This window comes from Centropristis striata, chromosome 21, assembly GCF_030273125.1.
Source record: "Centropristis striata isolate RG_2023a ecotype Rhode Island chromosome 21, C.striata_1.0, whole genome shotgun sequence".
Lineage (NCBI taxonomy): Eukaryota > Metazoa > Chordata > Actinopteri > Perciformes > Serranidae > Centropristis > Centropristis striata.
In genome coordinates this window covers 19,536,694-19,556,219 of record NC_081537.1, presented here as the reverse complement: position 1 = coordinate 19,556,219, position 19,526 = coordinate 19,536,694, and the positions used below count along the sequence as shown (strand labels likewise).

Below are 19,526 nucleotides of genomic sequence, written 5' to 3'. Positions count from 1 at the left end.
TTTATTCAAAGTAGACCATATTTATTTGATGTTTAAGGGGGGAACCTTTGCATGAACAAACAGCCTGCTGTTAAGACTCAGGGTCATCTGGTACAACAGTAAGCTGGTAAGTTACACTGTAAAAAAAGAAAAGAAAAAATATACATATGTTCCATAAATGTTCATTATTTTACAGTGTTTATTTTCACAGTAAGTGCAAATGCCATAAAAAGGTAAATTACCTTTATAACAAATATTAACTATAAAATGGAAGTTAAAATCTGTAAATTAATATAATGAGACATTATAGATTTTTTATAGTATCATTCAAATGGTCTTAAGGGTTAGGGTTAGAATTACAGTGAATCCTATGCAAAAAAAATATGCACAAAAAAAAGAATGTAAAATTAAACTTTCAATTTCAATGTTAATTTTTTTTTAAAGAAAAGAACAAAAATATTTTTGGGGAAAAGTCTGGCAGCAATAGTTGCAGAATATGTTTTTTTTGTGCAAAATTTGGGTTTTTTTCTACAGATATATATTTTTAAATACAGATATTTACTGCAAAGTATACATCCTTTATTATATTATATATACATTTTTGAAGAAAATATAAAATGTAAAAAAAATGTTTGTGTTATTTGACAGTGACAGTGTTCTTTTTTTTTTTTACTGCTTTTTAAACAATTTCACAGTGTAGTGATGCAGCAACCTACAGTAAGGTATGTTTATTCTGTTGTGGATCATTTTATGATGTTTGTGTGGAACATATTAACCTAGCTGTGTGTGAGCAAATTAACCACGGGGTCACAAAATAAGAGCCAGCCGGTTAAGGAAACATCAGTTCTCAGTAGAGGGAATTTCGATCTGCCTGGATTCTTCTCTCAGTAGGTCCTCCTCTGATTTGCCGCTGATGGAGTAGGTCCCAGAATCTGCCCCACGCCCAGATGTTGTCGGTCTGTAGTGGTTCTTCAGCCACCATGTTACATTCTCTCTTGATTTATGCAGCCGATAACTATCCTCAGATGTGGTGCTCTCATCTACGGTGGAGAAAGACAAAGATACAGAATGTTAAAGCAAGAAAAAAGTTACATGCACATCGGTATATGATTTTTTTTGTCACCTGTGTGGAATAATCTCTGAGCCGCGTGCTCCATGCACGCCTCCCGTCTCCTCCACTCTTCCTCCAGCAGTCTCATCCATCTGTGCAGAGGCCCGGCTCCTGCATCGCCTTCACTCGGGAATTCAGAACCAAAATAGGTCTTGAACTGGTCGTCTTCATTTGGCTGCTTTATTTGTTCTTCCTCTTCTTCTGAACCCATAGACTTCACATCACTCACTGGTTAAAAAATACAGTAATCATCAGTGGTGGAAGAAGTATTCAGATCCCTTACTTCAGTAAAAGTACTAATACCACACTGTAAAAATACTCCACTACAAGTAAAAGTCCTGCATTCAAAACTGAAGTAAAAATACAAAAGTATCAGCATCAAAATGCACATAACGTATCAAAAGTAAGTACTCAGCCACATATATTTTGAATACAGTATGCATACAATAATAGAGTAGTATTATTTTATAAGCAGCATTTTACTGTCAGGGTAGGGCTAATTTTAACTACTTAACGTACTTTAATGTGGTTTTATTTATAAAAACGCAGAATTATTTTAAATAGATTTTATTTTTTCATGTCAAATCTTGAACTAACAAGTCGGTAAAGCTGGCAGCTGAATGTAGTGGAATAAAAGTATAAAGGTTACATATCGACACCCTCTTAAAATAAATAAGTAATTTTTCTGTTAAAACACAAAAAACTAATCCAAAATCGGAGATGATTTAGGTAGAATAAATAATTTTTGTCAAAAAATGACTTTATTTTTGGAATGTGACGATATGTGGAAATTCTTAAGTAAAGTACCTTAAAATTGTAGTACAGTATGTTATATTCCTGCTAATCATAATACATTTACACAAGATTTCAAACTATTTTAGAAACTGCCGGCATATAGTAATTGCTCTTTAAGATCAGTTTTATGCACTTGTTGTTTTTGTTTTGGAAGATACAAATGTCCCTAAAATATATATAGACGGATATAAAAATCACATTTTGATGTTGAAATCTGTGGTGTGGACCGGGTGTCAGAATGTTTGCAAGTGCAGGCGATAACTATGGAAGAATTATCCTATCTTTATTCAAGAGCGTAGATTTTCAGTTTGAGAGCATAATTTGTCTTTCTCGTGCTCAGATTTGTTCTCCTCATGCTCACATTTTGCGCTCGCACTCAGATTTCTGCTGCTTTCTTTCAAAATGTATGCGTGCACTTAAAAATCACATGCTTGTGCTCACATTTCTTCTGCTTGGACACAAACATTTCGCTCGCACTCAAATATGTCCTGTGCTCGCTCAAATCTAAAGTCTACGCGCTCAGATCTCAACTCTGCGCTCTCAAAACTTTTGTGCTCGGACTCAGAACACGCACGTCCTCTCAGGTTGAGGTGTCTGCTCAGACTGAACGTGGTCCCGCCCTGCGCTTAAACTAGTGTGTTTCACCAGCCAATAGGGAGACAGCTAGATTGTGGCCCGTCTTAGGTGCGTTGCCTCGCCTTTTTGAGCGCTCCGTCGGGGCGGGTATATGGTCTGTTTGTAAAACTGCTTCTCTCTTGAAATACACCAATTGACCATATTAGCCAGCTATTTGAATCGTCACCTATTTAAGACGCAGCATATTTATGTAGAATTAATCTTAAGTAGTCCTAAAAAGAGTTATCATAGTTTAGATTATATATACATATTTTTTAATTATTATTTATATATATATATTTATTGTTTTTTATTTTTCACTTGTTTAGTGGTGTCACGATAGTCCAGTGGTGAAAGACGCTACCATCTGTTGCATTTTAAACCATGGGACGCCGGTTCGCATCCCGTCCGCTGCACTCTTGCTGCATGTCTTATTATGATTTACATTTTTAATTGATAAATTAATGTAACAGTAATACAATCCGTGTAACCAGCTGCTTCTCTTATTGAAACGTTTAACAAGAGATGATGGGTAAATAGACTTGGCTACGTGATTTAAAAAAGTATAATGAAAAATACACTATGATGATGATAATGATTTGAGGATAACATTTGTGCGTGTAATGCAGTGTATCACCGTCCTATTTACGCGGTCAAAGCCAGGGAGCGCGTAATTAGGCTAATGTTGGTAATGCTTTCACAAGAAGGAGACTTTGAGCAGGATTCGGAGCGCGGCAGCGAATGAATGGGAGACAGATGCATGGCCAAAGACCTCAAGTAAGTTCATTGCTAAATGTTGCTACAACTCAAAACACATCGACCATATACAGTAGTTTCAATAACAGTACAGTAATCATTTTGACACTCGTACTTATCAACATATATAGCGGGCCTTCATTGTAACATGTACAACGAAAGTACAATAATTGGCAACGTATGATCGTACCAGCGGCAGGTCGGCACACATAATGATGCGCGAGCTGAAGGGAATCCCCGCTGACGTCACTTCATTCATAATGAGTTTCTGTCCCTAGTGCCGACAAAGGCCCGCTATATATGTTGATAAGTACGAGTGTTTTGAGTTGTAGCAACATTTAGCAATGAACTTACTTGAGGTCTTTGGCCATCCATCTCGTCGACCATTCATTCGCTGCCGCGCTCCGAATCCTGCTCAAAGTCTCCTTCTTGTGAAAGCATTACCAACATTAGCCTAATTACGCGCTCCCTGGCTTTGACCGCGTAAATAGGACGGTGATACACTGCATTACAAGCACAAATGTTATCCTCAAATCATTATCATCATCATAGTGTATTTTTCATTATACCTTTTTAATCACGTAGCCAAGTCTATTTACCCATCATCTCTTGTTAAACGTTTCAATAAGAGAAGCAGCTGGTTACACGGATTGTATTACTGTTACATTAATTTATCAATTAAAAATGTAAGTCATAATAAGACATGCAGCAAGAGTGCAGCGGACGGGATGCGAACCGGCGTCCCATGGTTTAAAATGCAACAGATGGTAGCGTCCTTCACCACTGGACTGATGAAAAATAAAAAACAATAAATATATATATATAAATAATAATTTTAAAAAAAAATATATATAATCTAAACTACGATAACTCTTTTTAGGACTACTTAAGATTAATTCTACATAAATATGCTGCGTCTTAAATAGGTGACAATTCAAATAGCTGGCTAATATGGTCAATTGGTGTATTTTAAGAGAGAAGCAGTTTTACAAACAGACCATATACCCGCCCCGACGGAGCGCTCAAAAAGGCGAGGCAACGCACCTAAGACGGGGTCACAATCTAGCTGTCTCCCTATTGGCTGGTGAAACACACTAGTTTAAGCGCAGGGCGGGACCACGTTCAGTCTGAGCAGACACCTCAACCTGAGAGGACGTGCGTGTTCTGAGTCCGAGCACAAAAGTTTTGAGAGCGCAGAGTTGAGATCTGAGCACGTAGACTTTAGATTTGAGCGAGCACAGGACATATTTGAGTGCGAGCGAAATGTTTGTGTCCAAGCAGAAGAAATGTGAGCACAAGCATGTGATTTTTAAGTGCACGCATACATTTTGAAAGAAAGCAGCAGAAATCTGAGTGCGAGCTCAAAATGTGAGCATGAGGAGAACAAATCTGAGCACAAGAAAGACAAATTATGCTCTCAAACTGAAAATCTACGCTCTTGAATAAAGATAGGATAATTCTTCCATAGATAACAGGATTAAGGAACCAGTACCGTGCAGGGCTTTAGGGCACAGTCTTGGTGGAGGTCTCTTAGTGTGTTTCTAATAACTGATATCTTTTCGTCACTGCCCCTCACCTACTACTATGTTTGTAATAAGTAATAAATAATAAGTTAGGAAAGCCTGTATGAATGCCACACAGCTACAGTGCATGATCAGAACAAAAGAGGATATACAAGGGGTCTTTTGTGCAATTAATCTATAATATTGGGAGATTCTAGTATATAAAATTCTGCAGATAGAGTATATTGCGTTGATGACTTCAGTCTTAGGATACTTACTGCTTGGTCTTATGATCAGACTTCTGTTTGCTTGGCGGCTGTGGTATTTTTCCCAGTTACTGCGGTCCCATTCGCTGAGCAGATGCTCTGTAATCTCATCTTTGTTTTCATTTGAACAGTCACTTCTGTCTTCCTCAGGAGGTGGATCATCTGTTTCCGGGTAGGCACTGAGGTAAAAAAAACTGTTTCCTGCCACCATCTCTTCCATCTTCTGCAGCAGCTCTGTTACCTGATTACCATCTGCACACGCATTGTTGAGGACATGATACCGGTTTCCACATTTCTCAATCAGCCAGCGGAGAGGCTTCCCTTCGCTTTCAATGTGTTGCTCAATAGTTTTGTTTCCCAAAAAGTCCCCGCATGTGAACAGCACCATCACATGTCTCCACACTCTCTGTCCTAGCAGCCTCATGTTGCCCTCTGTGACTCTTCTTTGATCCTCGGTGAACGATGTGTCAGCTGGCATTATCAGCAGGATGGCATTTGGTGATGGCGAGCACAGAGACACTCCTTTTAAAATTTCAGACTTCAAATTTGAAGGAGTAAAGATCGCTGGAAAGAATTTCCACCATCCTGGAGTATCAACGAGAATGACCTTTCTTCCAGCCACCTCGCCACTTTGCTTTGACGCTTTTGCCGTTCTGTCACCAGACTGAAACACTTCAGCACTAAAAATATTGTTCCCAGTGGCAGTCTTCCCGGAAAACACCCACCCAACCATCAGGATTTTCAAGTCGGGTGTTGACTCTGTGTAACAAGACAACTATTAGAAATGTGGTACTGTCAAAGGGCAATTATAAATCATCAAAACTTATTTTTGTTGGTTTGGTTTTCATTTTAATTCTTCACCAATTCATCACTAGGTAAAATGACTTTTTCTAAAGTTTCCTTAATACGTTTGCTGAAAAGCTCCAAAAATTGTTTCTATGACAGCTCAAAGTAAACTCAAATGACACAGTAACACATTGAAAATACCCTCTCATAACTTAAGCGTGCACCAAATAATGCATTAAAAAAATGTGCATATGGCGATATATGATATATATCGATATTTTAAACAAAACGTGCAAAGTGTTTAGTTTAAACTCAACACCACAAGTAATCATCTCCAACCCGTTTTATTCAATTACAAAACTTTCCAGGTTTTCTTTTTCTGCTAAACAAAGCACAGCTGTGCAAATAACAACAGAAATATAGTCAATAGGTGTTCACTGTTTGAAACATAAAATAATGAAATCTATAATAAAAATTTAGCATAATTCTGCTCTTACAGAGCTCTGCAAATAACAAAAATCTAAACAGAAAAAGGCTGACAATGGCTGGAAACACAGTATTAACATGTAAATTAATACAGATTTGAATAAAGATAACAAAAAATACTGCTAATAATATTCTGAGGAATAACTCTGCTCTTACAGAGCTGCACAATTAATCAGCATGTGATGATAAAATGAATAACCCAAAAATAAATGGGCTAGATTTATTCCAAATAACAATAAATGTAGAAATAAATAAAAGACAATATGCCTACTTCAGAGTTTCCCATCAATGACCTAGACTTTGGCGGCCCGCTAGAGTCTTGTGTGCTGCGGTAATGTCCCATTTCAAGCTACTGAAAGTGTATTTGCATGATTTATAGTATAAAGTTATTTTGCGTTGTGTTGCCGTTGCTCAGCAGTGTCTTACACCCATCAGTCAGTCAAAACCCGACTCCCACCTTTCTGTCCTTCTCCGAGACATGCGCCCGCATTCACACACTAACGCGCACTGAATTTACCAAGCTCCTTGTCCAATCCTACCTTAGCAAAACCGTTTCTAAGAGAAGAAATTCTGACAAGCTTTGAGCTCTGAGCAACAAGGTGAAACGGTCTGACACCTTGTTTAGCAGGAGGAGTCGTTTTTCCCCTTTTCCAAAACCTAAAAAGCAAGAGGAGCATTGCTGGCTGTGGATTAATCAGTGTGGGAGACCCCTCTCCAAACTTAATATCACAAAGATCAACAGACACAAATGTCTGCTCCAAGTTAAGCTGAGCTTAAAAGTTAAAATGAGCTTACTAACAATTGTCTAGCTTTTAGATGAGAAAACCCAAACCAGATTTAACAGCTGTGGTTCCTGTCAGCTAGTATTCTTACCACTACTAGTGCAGAACTAGTCTAACAAACTTAGGTCAGCTGGGATTGGCGTGAAACTAGAATCTAACTAATTATCTTTCAAACTGTATAGCATTTTGACCATGTACGTTAGCCTCAGGTTTACCAGAGTTGGCAAAAGGACACTAACGGCAGTGAATTAGCCTAGCGATATCATTTTCATGGATCAGTCTTTTTCATCTAGCTGTGGGCTGCTGATTTTTCCGGGGGGAAATTGGATGTTTCTGTGTAAGCCAAATAAAAATAACCATTATCAACCAACGTTATCAACACACCCGGTCTAGTTCTGTGTTTATTCAGTTCTTCATAATAAGTCACAGTAGAGTACAAATACAGATGTAGCCTATAGCACATGCTACATCAGTATGTGCTATGGATGATTTTCCATCTTGGCACCAGTGACATCTTATTGTACATGTTTTCTAGAGTCTAGCCTACAGATGAGGTGTTGTAACTATAGTTACATACCAATGATAGAGATTTGGTGGATTGTGCTACAAAACTATCAACCTCTGTAGCATCAGTGCTATAAGCAAAAGAAGCTCATTTACAACCCTGTACTGTATATATCAATGCTGAACATAACATCCCAACATGCCATTATGAACCTATTTTATTTTAATATTTGAAGCATTCTGTGAATCGGCAGCCTACCTCTCTGAGGTATTACTCCAAAAACACTTGCTGAAACAGCGTCATCCGCTCCACGGCTGCTGATGTACCTGGAAGCTTGACGGGCTTAGTAACAGTAACTAAGGGGGCAGAGCTTTTGCGAATGGTCAATTTCAGCATGACAGAGAAACGTGCCTACCTGTCTGTCTCAGTCCTGCCCCCACATGAAAGCTCCATGTGCGTGTGTGCACGAAAGCCGAACTAAATACTATCAACCTGTCCGGGCCGCTTAGATCCAAATACACTGCAGCATACTCCGTTCGGTAGCCGCCAGCTAACATTAGCTAACAATTAAAGTTGTTTTAATCACAAAAACCTAATCTGTGACAAATTGCTTCCTGTCGCTAAACACATGCAGCTTTAAAAATAAGAGCACAGTGTGGTAACAGAATCCACCAAAGAAGCCAAGGTAAACGCTCAAGGGGCGGGTTGAGCCAAAGAGTATGAGAAACAGAGAATGCCCTGTGCTGTGCCTGTCAGGCGCAGTAAGGAGCAAACGGCAATAACAAAGGCAACATCAAAATATATTATATATCGGTATGGCGGCATTGTCTCAAATACATATCTATTTCTAAAATATACCGGTATAACTCTTAATACCGGTATACCGCCCCACTGTATGTGCCTATACCATTAATTTTAATGTGTTGAAACTGCATATTCTACAGCTTTTACACTTCAAATCTGAGAGAAATTTCATCCACAGATTGGATAAAATATGTAAACTCCTTGCTGTTATACCCCTCAGGTGTTTGTTGCCCACTTGTTGACCTTAATTTATTTTCACAAATCTCAGAAACTACCGTGGTGACTACAAAGTTATGTTTACTGATAAGATTTTAGGTAAAATATACAAAAATTAGACCCCATAATTTGTTATGAAATTTATACTTATATAATCAAACAAACTCAACTGACCTGTCAGAAGACTTCTGAGCTTTTGCCTTTGTTGTTGTGTCTGAAGCTGCATCTCCTCAGCTTTTTTATCCACTTCCTTCCTCCTCGACTCAACACTTTGAATCAGCGTGCTGTCGGCTTCGTAACACCTGTTTTTTGCCACCATGGCATCAACATTCTCAAACAGCTCTTTCAATGTCTTGTTGTTGTCTGTGCCATCGTCACAAAGAAGGTGGTATCTGTTACCGCAGGCCTCTAGAATGGACCGGAGCGGCGCCCCTTCCCTCTCGATGTAATCCTCAATGGTTTTGTGGCCTAGCTCACCTCTGTGGTTGAAGACCACGATGGTGTGATCCCACACCTTGCCACCGAAAAAGTGTTGCAAATGCTCCCTTGTCGCCTTATTGTACTCATTTTTGAACGGTAGTTCAGCATTGATCACCAGGATAAAAGCGTGCAGTGCAGGTGGACACAGAGTGACGCTGAGAATCGCTTCTGTCTTGAAAAGTTCGGATGTGTTACAGAGGGTGTATCCTCGCAGCCACCCAGGGGCTTTGACCAACGAGACTCTTCGCCCGCATACTTCTCCCTCTCCTCTCTCACAGCGGCATGTTACATCTGCTGGATCAAACGCCTGCCTTCCCAGGATGATGTTTCCAACCAGATCTTTTCGGGAGCTTTTTGATCCCACAAGCACTGCATTCAACTCTGACAGAAAGACAAAGATAGTAACATGAAAAAAAAGCACTTGAACACAGAAAGACTGTTGATAGATCTTCACACACGACTCACCTTTGCCAGATCCTTCCATGTTTTCTCAACATGCATAAAGGATTTCTGAGTTGTGTTTCCTTTATGTAAGATCAGTGAATGTAGCTCACACTGTTGGCTTTTTGAAGAGGCAACTCCCTTTCAATCATCAGCTGACAAGATTAACAGCATATTTTTTTTATTGTAGAAGAGGTAACATGAGTGGAAAGACCTGTTCTTGCACATAGGCCTCCGTGTTTTGCAACCTTCCAGTACATTACATTGATTGAATGATGGCATTAGGACAGGATTCAGTGTAGATTTGTTCAGTGTTTATGTGTTAATATATAAATATGCATTTTCCCTTTATTACTCTTATTCATTATTTTTGTGTCATTAGATTTATCTGCTCTTCTGCTATGTGTTTGGTTGAACTCTGTTATGCATTGTGACTGTACAGTACAATTTTGAGGCATGTGTACTTAACTTGAATATTCCCCTTTTACGTAACTTCATACTTTTACTCCACTACATTTCGAGGCAAATATTGTACTTTTTACTCAGATTTATTTATGTTTCAAGTCGAGATTTAACATAAAAAATCATAATTAATTTATAGCTATTAGACATTTTTTTAATTATACCTCATAAAAGTAAATTAAGTAGTTGAATGACCCCTTTCTTTACAAAATGAAAACGCTGCTTTCAAAAATGCATCATTAAAAACAATAATCTAATAAAATATTTGAAATATATAAAAACATCTGAGTGGGGCCATTCTGCAGTACGAGTACTTTTACTTTTGGTACTTGAACTACATTTTGATGCTGATACTTTTGTAACTGAGTAATTTCTCAGTGTGGTGTTAGTACTTTTACATTTACTTTTAGCCTTCCAAACAAAGCTGCTTTGCTTGGTTTCCATTGTTGAAATGAAGCTTTTTTGAGTGTGAGATTATATGTGGCCATCCACAAGCATAGACATGACAAGTCTATTTTCGCTTTTACGTTCTAGGAATTCTAGCAACAGTGCTGTTTTGTTGTTGAACTGGTTGTTCTGGAGCGACTCCAAGTCCCAGAGCAGCTTATCTCTATGTCTACCTGCAGCCTCTGTCAGCGCACTTACAGTCAAACAGTGCCGTGCTAATTTTGGTCACAATGGTTTGTTTGATGAAAATCCTCTCTACTGCTGAGTTAGCACAATGACACATTAGCATAATTTGTTCAGAACAATGCTTTAATCAGATCACTCTCAACTTACATGACAAACTGCTCTGGGGGTTAAATGTTGATTAAAACAGCATGCTTCATGTAATCATAATGCATAACACATTCAGTTTTATGAGTTCTTTATGAAATATAAATATCCAGTAGAGCCATACTAATTTGTGGCTTTAAATGTTGAACAGCTGGTTTTGTTTGTCAGTTCAAACCACTTGTTGCTCCTTCTGAGGTTACTGATGCACGTTGTTTTACCTGTTCAGAACCCAACAGCGCACTTAAGTCCCGCCCTCACCAGAGAGGAAACAATGACTTGCTCTCTATTGGCTGTGTATTGAATACCTTCCTGTCAGTTCTGGCAAACAACAGAATCATGCTTGAAAGCAGCTATGTGGTTTGATGTACGACCAACAGAATAAAGAACCCATAACTGAGTAATTATGAGCTACGAACCAAAAACAGTTTTAAAGAATGTGGACACAGGTGTATACAGCCTTGAGGATGAATGGAAAACTGTGGGATCCTGACACTCAGTATGACCAACATCAGTGTCAGCTTAGGATAAATATATTTTTGTAACTTTAACTAAACTTTTAGTCCTTTTTCAACAAAAACACAAGTTTATCCAATTTTCATGAATAATTGACTCAAAGCAATGCAAACATTGCATTTATATTTTAAAATTTAAAATTTTTGTATTATTTAAAATGTCTCTTGAGTTGAATATTCTGATCCATAGGCTGTATCATAAACTGATTATATCATTAGATAATCAACAGTCAGAATAAATTAAAGCAGTTTTTTCCTATTTATTACCTATTTTCCTTCTGGTTACATTCAGATCACTTGTCCATTAAAAAAAATCAAAGCTGAAAGTCTTTCATATGATATTTGGACACGTTGAAGTAATATGACATCTCATGTTTAATTTTAACAGAGAATTTATGCACTTTAACAGTATGAATAAATGTTTAAAATCTTCCTTGTCTCCTTTTGGCCAAAAAGGAGGCGTGGCTCTGCTTGGGTCCAGTATAAATCATGCGGATCACTGTGATTGGCTTATGGACATCCAATTAAATTAATGCATATGGGTGGAGTCAGATGACAGTAATAATCTAAAGATCTAGACATACTAGAAAAGTTAATATTACGTTTTGAATGGACCGAGGATCTGATACGGTTAAACCATCAAGTTGTTATATTTGGGATAATTTAAATGTCCTTGCAATAAAATGTTTATTCTTCAGTTTGACCTCTTTGTTTAGCTGTAACACAGTAGCACAAACAAACTAACTGATCCAGGTAGTAGTAGACCAGAAAGTTCTGTGTTCTGTCAAAGGAGAGCTGATGGATTCAGTTCTTTCTGTAACTTTAAACAGAGCTGTCTGATGGTAAGTTTAGACAGTGAAAACATTCTGAATGTGGCATACTGGCTCGTTTTTTAATTTTTTTTATTGTAAGTGTGACCTTTTTTTTCTTACAGCCAAACACTTACCTTCTGTACTGGTACTCCTACCTGCTTCTCCAAACTGGGGACATTCCAGCTGTGATCTACTTAAAATCTACTTAAAAAGTAAAGTAAAAGTACTCGTTATGCAGAATGGCCCCACTCAAATTGTTTTTTATATTCCAAATATATAACAGCATTTTACTGTTGTCAAGGTAGGGCTCATTTATACTTTTATGTGGTTTATAATATATTTTTCATGTTAAATCTTTTTATTAAAAGTAACTAAAGCTGGCAACTAAAGTGAAGTAGAAGTTTTAAATTAAATATGTGGAAATACTCAAGTAAAGTACAAGTACTTGAGTAAAAGTGCTTAGTTTCATTCCACCACTGTAATATGCATGTTCAACTTACACACTGGAAGGAAACCATGGATCATTTTTGGCGCTCTGCTTCATTCAGAGTGCTTGTAAAATGTATTTGCTACACAGCTGAATGTATTCCAGCTTTATTACTCTAATAACAAGGTTAAAATGTCTGTGTACAAAAGGTGAGAAAAGCTAGAGTGGATAATAAATAAACAACCTAAAAGTCCACTGGGAACAATTAGATGGGTAAAAAGGGGAAAAGTCATTAAGTTAGTTTTGATGCTCTTCACATTGATTTTTTCACTTGCCTGCACCTAAGCCTTATAATAATAGGGGGAAACCCTGAGTGCACACATGCTCAAGATCCCGGGTTCTCTCTGGTGTATTTCCAAGGAAAATGGAGCGGATCTCACTTCCCAGTACTCAACCTACTTATCACATCATACACCACCTCCACCACCTCAACATGCAGCCTGACACTTCAGATTAACAACGTAATGAACAGAAAGATAAAAGTGGCCGAAAATGAAGTCTCCACTGGGAGTGTTGCCTTCATTTTGATATGGCAATGATGAGGAAAAAGATATTTATTTGGCAGAATTGGCATTCAACAAAAATGAATTAAAGTCAGTCCCAGCTGTCACTGGGCGAGAGGCGGGTGGGACAGGTCGCCAGGCTCTCTCAAGGCCAAATTAAGGTAAACCATGTTGGCCCAAACCTCAGAGCTTTGCAAAATGCTTCTGATGTTCACTACTGACATTTACTTTTTCCTGAAAAAAAAGAGCGAAGAGAGTGTTTAATCTTCTTATCATCTTTTCCTCTGCGGCCTGAGCTGCATTGTTTCAGTAACTACTAAACAAAAAGCTGCCCTGAATTGTTACAAAATGAATGTGAGATACGGGACTGAACCATGTTTGAACTGAACAATCCTCAAGTCCACTCCTGGAGTTTTATACATAGTTAATTATTATTTTAACACCTACTTTACTAATTTTCTGCCTGCTTCATAATTTATTCGAAGTAGACAATATTTATTTGTTGTTTAAGGGGGGAACCCTTGCATGAACAAACAGCCTGCTGTTAAGACTCAGGGTCATCTGGTACAACAGTAAGCTGGTAAATTACACTGTAAAAAAAGAAAAGAAAAAAAAATGTTCCAGAAATTTCCTTTATTATTTTCCAGTATTTTCCAGTGCTTAATATACAGTAAGTGCAAATGCCATAAAAAAAAGGTAAATTACTTTTATAACAAACATTAACTATTAAATGGAAGTTAAAATCTATAAATTAAGATAATGAGACATTATGGATTATTTTTATAGTATCATTCAAATGGTCTTATAATTGTTAAATTACAGTGAATTCTATGGGGAAAAATAAATGTAAAAAATAATGTAAAATTAAAACAACTTTTTATTTTGCTAGAGAACAACTTTCAATTTCAATGTTAATTTGTTTTTAAAGTTGAAAAGTCTGGCAGCAAAAGTTGCATATTAAAGTTGAAAAAAAAAACAGGTTATTCTACAGCTATATCTTCTTTATACATGCAAATACATATATTTACTGCATAATATACATGCATTATTATATTATACATACATTTTTAAAGAAAATATCAAATGTAAAATGGCAGTTGTTTAGTGTTATTTGACAGCGACAATGGGTTTTTTTTTGGTTTTCTTTTTACTGCTTATTTTTTTCTTACAATTTTTACAGCGTAGTGTTGCAGCAACTTACAATCAGGTATCTTTCTCCAGTTGTGGATCATTTTATGATGTTTTTGTGGAACATATTAACCTAGCTGTGTGTGAGCAAATTAACTGCCTGGTCACAAAATAAGAGCCAGCCGGTTAAGGAAACATCAGTTCTCAGTAGAGGGACTTTCGATCTGCCTGGATTCTTCTCTCAGTAGGTCCTCCTCTGATTTGCCGCTGATGGAGTAGGTCCCAGAATCTGCCCCACGCCCAGATGTTGTCGGTCTGTAGTGGTTCTTCAGCCACCATGTTACATTCTCTCTTGATTTACGCAGCCGATAACTATCCTCAGATGTGGTGCTCTCATCTACGGTGGAGAAAGACAAAGATTCAGAATGTTAAAGCAAGAAAAAAGTTACATGCACATCGGTATTTGATTTTTTTTTTTGTCACCTGTGTGGAAATATCTCCAAGCCGCCTGTTCCACGCACACCTCTCGTCGGTTCCACTCTTCCTCCAGCAGTCCCATCCATCTGTGCAGAGGCCCTCCTTCTGCATCGCCTACACCTTTCACTTCAGAACCAAAATAGGTCTTGAACTGGTCGTCTTCATTTGGCTGCTTTATTTGTTCTTCCTCTTCTTCTGAACCCTCAGACTTCACATCACTCACTGGTTAAAAATACAGTAATCATCAGTGGTGGAAGAAGTATCCAGATACCACAAAAAAAACACAAACACAAAAGTATCAGCATCAAAATGTACTTAAAGTATCAAAGTATTCGTCCAAATATATATATATATATATATATATATATATATATTTAATACAATATGGATACAATAATATAGTATATAATATTATAATTATATATATAATAATATTATTTTATAAGCAGCATTTCAATGTCAAGGTAATTTTAACTACTTTAACTACTACTAGTTACATATGTTTTTTCAGAAAACAAAAAAAACTGAACCAAATATTGAATAGGAGATGATTTAGGTAAAAGAAATCAACTTGAGTATACGTACTTAGTTACATTCCTACTAATCATATTCATTTTACACAAGATTTTAAACTATTTAAAAACTTCTGGCAAATCAGGCTAAATATATGTATAGGTCGTGGGTACAGGCAGCGAAAAACGAGTGATATTGATGTATTTTACCGACCCTAGGTCAGTGGTTTTACAACAGCAATTTCTTCTCCTTAGCCTCAAAATGGAAGTTCTCTTTGTTCTCCTCCAAACAAAGACACACAACCCCCAAGTACTCTGGGCAGTTAGAACAAGCAAGAACAAGTTTGTTATGTGATGTGTGTTTGTTAGGTATAATTGTTGAAATATTTTGTGTAGCCACATCATTTAAAGTTGTATGATTAACCTTGCCTTACACAGACAATTAGTCATACATGCACACTAACTTTACTAACTTCTTCTAACACAGACACACACACACACACACACACACACACACACACAAACAAACACAATTGTTTCTCCCACATTTCTACTGTAAATAGTCTTTTAGATTAGTTATTGTGTATTTTGCTTGCTTTGCATTGTTTTAGAATAAATATCTTTTTGGACTAAACATACTGTTTCTTTTAATGTTGCACATGAATGAGTGTTATGCCAACCTCTGCTATGAAAAGAACTCCAAATTCCTTTAACCAATACTAAATAGGAATATAGTCACAGCCTGGCTCTAAAACTGTGACAAAGATGGGAGACCAGACAATAGAGTGAAATAATCTCAAACATTTTTTCTTAACTCAGAAGTATTAACTAAAGAAAATGTATATAAATGTCAGTAATCAGTGTTGTGAGCATGTGTGTGAGAGTGGGGTTGTCACAATATGGTAATTTGATTATAATTATTAGGTTAATTATTAATCAGTGTTCCAAATTGATAGTTAAGTAACTTTATGAGACTGATTTACCGTGATTTTGCTATATTTCCTCTTTCTAAGAAAATGGGATGGTGCCCTGTAAACTTTAATTTTATTTAAAATATAAATATTAATTTAGTCAATTTCTGATAGCAAGATTGATCTAAATAAGCTTTAACCACGACACAATTGTTCCCCCCTGCGGGAGGCAATTTGTATCTGTAATCAGATACCCTACACCCCTCACCTACTATTATGTTTGTAATAGGTAATGAATAATAAGTTATAAAAGCCTGTATGCATGCTGCACAGATACAGTGCATGATCAGAACAAAAGAGGATATACAAGGGGGCTTTTGTGCAATTAATCTATAATATTGTGAGATTCTAGTATATAAAATTCTGCAGATAGAGTATATTGCGTTGATGACTTCAGTCTTAGGATACTTACTGTTTGGTCCTGTTCCCTTACTTCTGTTTGCTTGGCGGCTGTGGTATTTTTCCCAGTTACTGCGGTCCCATTCGATGAGCAGATGCTCTGTAATCTCATATTTTTTTTCACTTGAACAGTCACTTCTGTCTTCCTCAGGTGGTGGATCATCTGTTTCCGGGTAGGCACTGAGGTAGAAAGAGCTGTTTCCTGCCACCATCTCTTCCATCTTCTGCAGCAGCTCTGTTACCTGATTACCATCTGCACACGCGTTGTTGAGGACATGATACCGGTTTCCACATTTCTCAATCAGCCAGCGGAGAGGCTCCCCTTCGCTTTTAATGTGTTGCTCAATAGTTTTGTCCCCCAGACTGTCCCCGATTGTGAACAGCACCATCACATGTCTCCACACTCTCTGTCCTAGCAGCCTCATGTTGCCCTCTGTGATTCTTCTTTGTTCCTCGGTAAACGATGTGTCAGCTGGCACTGCCAGCAGGATGGCATTTGGTGATGGCGAGCACAGAGACACTCCTTTTAAAATTTCAGACTTCAAATTTGAAGGGGTAAACATCGGTGGGAAAAATTTCCACCATCCTGGAGTATCAACGAGAACGACCTTTCTTCCAGCCACCTCGCCACTTTGCTTTGATGCTTTCATCGTTCTGTCACCAGACTGAAACACTTCAGCACTAAAAATATTGTTCCCAGTGGCAGTCTTCCCGGAAAACACCCACCCAACCATCAAGATCCTCAGGTCGAGTGTTGACTCTGCATAACAAGACGGCTATTAAAAATGTGGTACTTTCAAGGGCAATTATTCATCATTAAAACTTCTTTTTGTCCTCTGATAACTTGAGCGTATACACCAAATCAGGCATTTAAAAAAAATGCTGCATGTAAAACACTATTGTGCGTGTAATTTTAAAAGTCACATGCAATACTGCATGTGCCTATATCATTTATTTTAATGTGTGAAAACTGAATATTCTACAGCTTTTACAATTTTTTTTTTCAATTTCAACCACAGACTTGGTAAAATATGAAATACTCTTTGCTCTGAAGTATACCCATCATGTGTTTGACCTTAATTTATTTCCCCAGATCTCGGAAACTACTGTGGTGACTACGGATTTATGTTTCCAGATTAGATTTGAGGTCAAGAAAAGAAAAAAAAATAGACTCCATAGATTGTTATTCAAATTTACATTTATATAATTAAATAAAACTCAACTGACCTGTCAGAAGACTTCTGAGCTGTTTCCTTTGTTGTTGTGTCTGAAGCTGCATCTCCTCAGCTTTTTTATCCACTTCCTTCCTCCTCGACTCAACACTTTGAATCAGCGTGCTGTCGGCTTCGTAACACCTGTTTTTTGCCACCATGGCATCAACATTCTCAAACAGCTCTTTGAACCTCTTGTTGTTGTCTGTGCCATCGTCACAAAGAAGGTGGTATCTGTTACCGCAGGCCTCTAGAATGGACCGGAGCGGCGCCCCTTCCCTCTCGATGTAATCCTCAATGGTTTTGTGGCCTAGCTCACCTCTGTGGCTGAAGACCACGATGGTGTGATCCCACACCTTGCCACCGAAAAAGTGTTGCAAATGCTCCCTTGTCGCCTTATTGTACTCATTTTTGAACGGTAGTTCAGCATTGATCACCAGGATAAAAGCGTGCAGTGCAGGTGGACACAGAGTGACGCTGAGAATCGCTTCTGTCTTGAAAAGTTCGGGTGTGTTACAGAGGGTGTATCCTCGCAGCCACCCAGGGGCTTTGACCAACGAGACTCTTCGCCCGCATACTTCTCCCTCTCCTCTCTCACAGCGGCATGTTACATCTGCTGGATCAAACGCCTGCCTTCCCAGGATGATGTTTCCAACCAGATATTTTCGGGAGCTTTTTGATCCCACAAGCACTGCATTCAACTCTGACAGAAAGACAAAGATAGTAACATGAAAAAAGCACTTGAACACAGAAAGACTGTTGATAGATCTTCACACACGACTCACCTCTGCCAGGTCCTTCCATGTTTTCTCAACATGCATAAAGGCTTCTAATGGGATGTGTTGCTGTTGCCTGTAAGATCAGTGAATGTAGCCAGTGAATGTCACACTGTTCTTTTGTGAAGAGGTAACTCATCTACTGACAAGATCAACCTTTTTTGTGGAAGAGATAACATCAGTGGAAAGACATGTTCTTGCACGTAGGCTTCTGTGCTTTGCATCGTTCTGGTAAATTACACCTGCCAGAATAAATATATATAAATATGCATTTTTTTCCACTTGATTAATTACTCTTACCCTTGTTCATTATTTTTGTGTCATTAGATGTATCAGTTCACCTGCTATGTTTTTGGTTTATCGTGTTTTACACAGTGGTGGAATGTGACTAAAACCATAAACTCAACTATTGTACTTAAGTACAATTTTGATGCATGTGGTTTCCATTGTTGTAACAAAGCATTTTTGAGTGTCAGCCAACCAGAAGCATAGATATGACAAGTCTATCTTAGCATCCACGTTCTAGGAATTCAAACAACAGTACTGTTATGTTGTTGAACTGGTTGTTCTGGAGCGACTCCAGGTCCCGGAGCAGCTTATCAGTGTCTACCTGCAGCCTCTGCCAGCGCACTTACATAACCAAATTAATAGGAACAAACACTTACAGATGGTTGTTAATGTCTTGTTTTGTGCAACACATTTCTCTATATCTTAGATTAATATTACATAACACAACAAACATTGAACATTTTATTGATACAATAAACAGAAGCCCGAAGTGGGGTGCAGGGAGCCGAGGCCTATTTCATCTGTCCCAATAATTATTTATGTTAATCCACCTCACTGGACTCAAACAGTGGCCTGCTTATTTTGGTCACAATGGTTTGCTTGATGAAAATCCTCTCTACTGCTGAGTAAGCACAATTACACATTAGCATAATTTGTGCAGAACAATGCTTTAATCAGATCGCTCTC

At 37.8% G+C, this 19,526-nt stretch overlaps 1 protein-coding gene across 1 annotated transcript; it reads right to left on the bottom strand.

The window, feature by feature from the left end:
- Window positions 1-376: 376 nt before the first annotated feature.
- On the bottom strand, window positions 377-18,579 carry LOC131959971 (uncharacterized). Its single transcript, XM_059325182.1, has 9 exons — window positions 18,561-18,579; window positions 17,792-18,478; window positions 16,599-17,324; window positions 14,689-14,904; window positions 14,423-14,602; window positions 8,778-9,464; window positions 5,037-5,783; window positions 1,103-1,318; window positions 377-1,019 (listed from the first exon to the last, which is right to left on the bottom strand). Exons 1-9 carry the CDS (start codon window positions 18,577-18,579, stop codon window positions 820-822), a joined length of 3,678 nt encoding a protein of 1,225 aa, XP_059181165.1. The 3' UTR covers window positions 377-819.
- Between the last annotated feature and the right edge of the window lie 947 nt (window positions 18,580-19,526).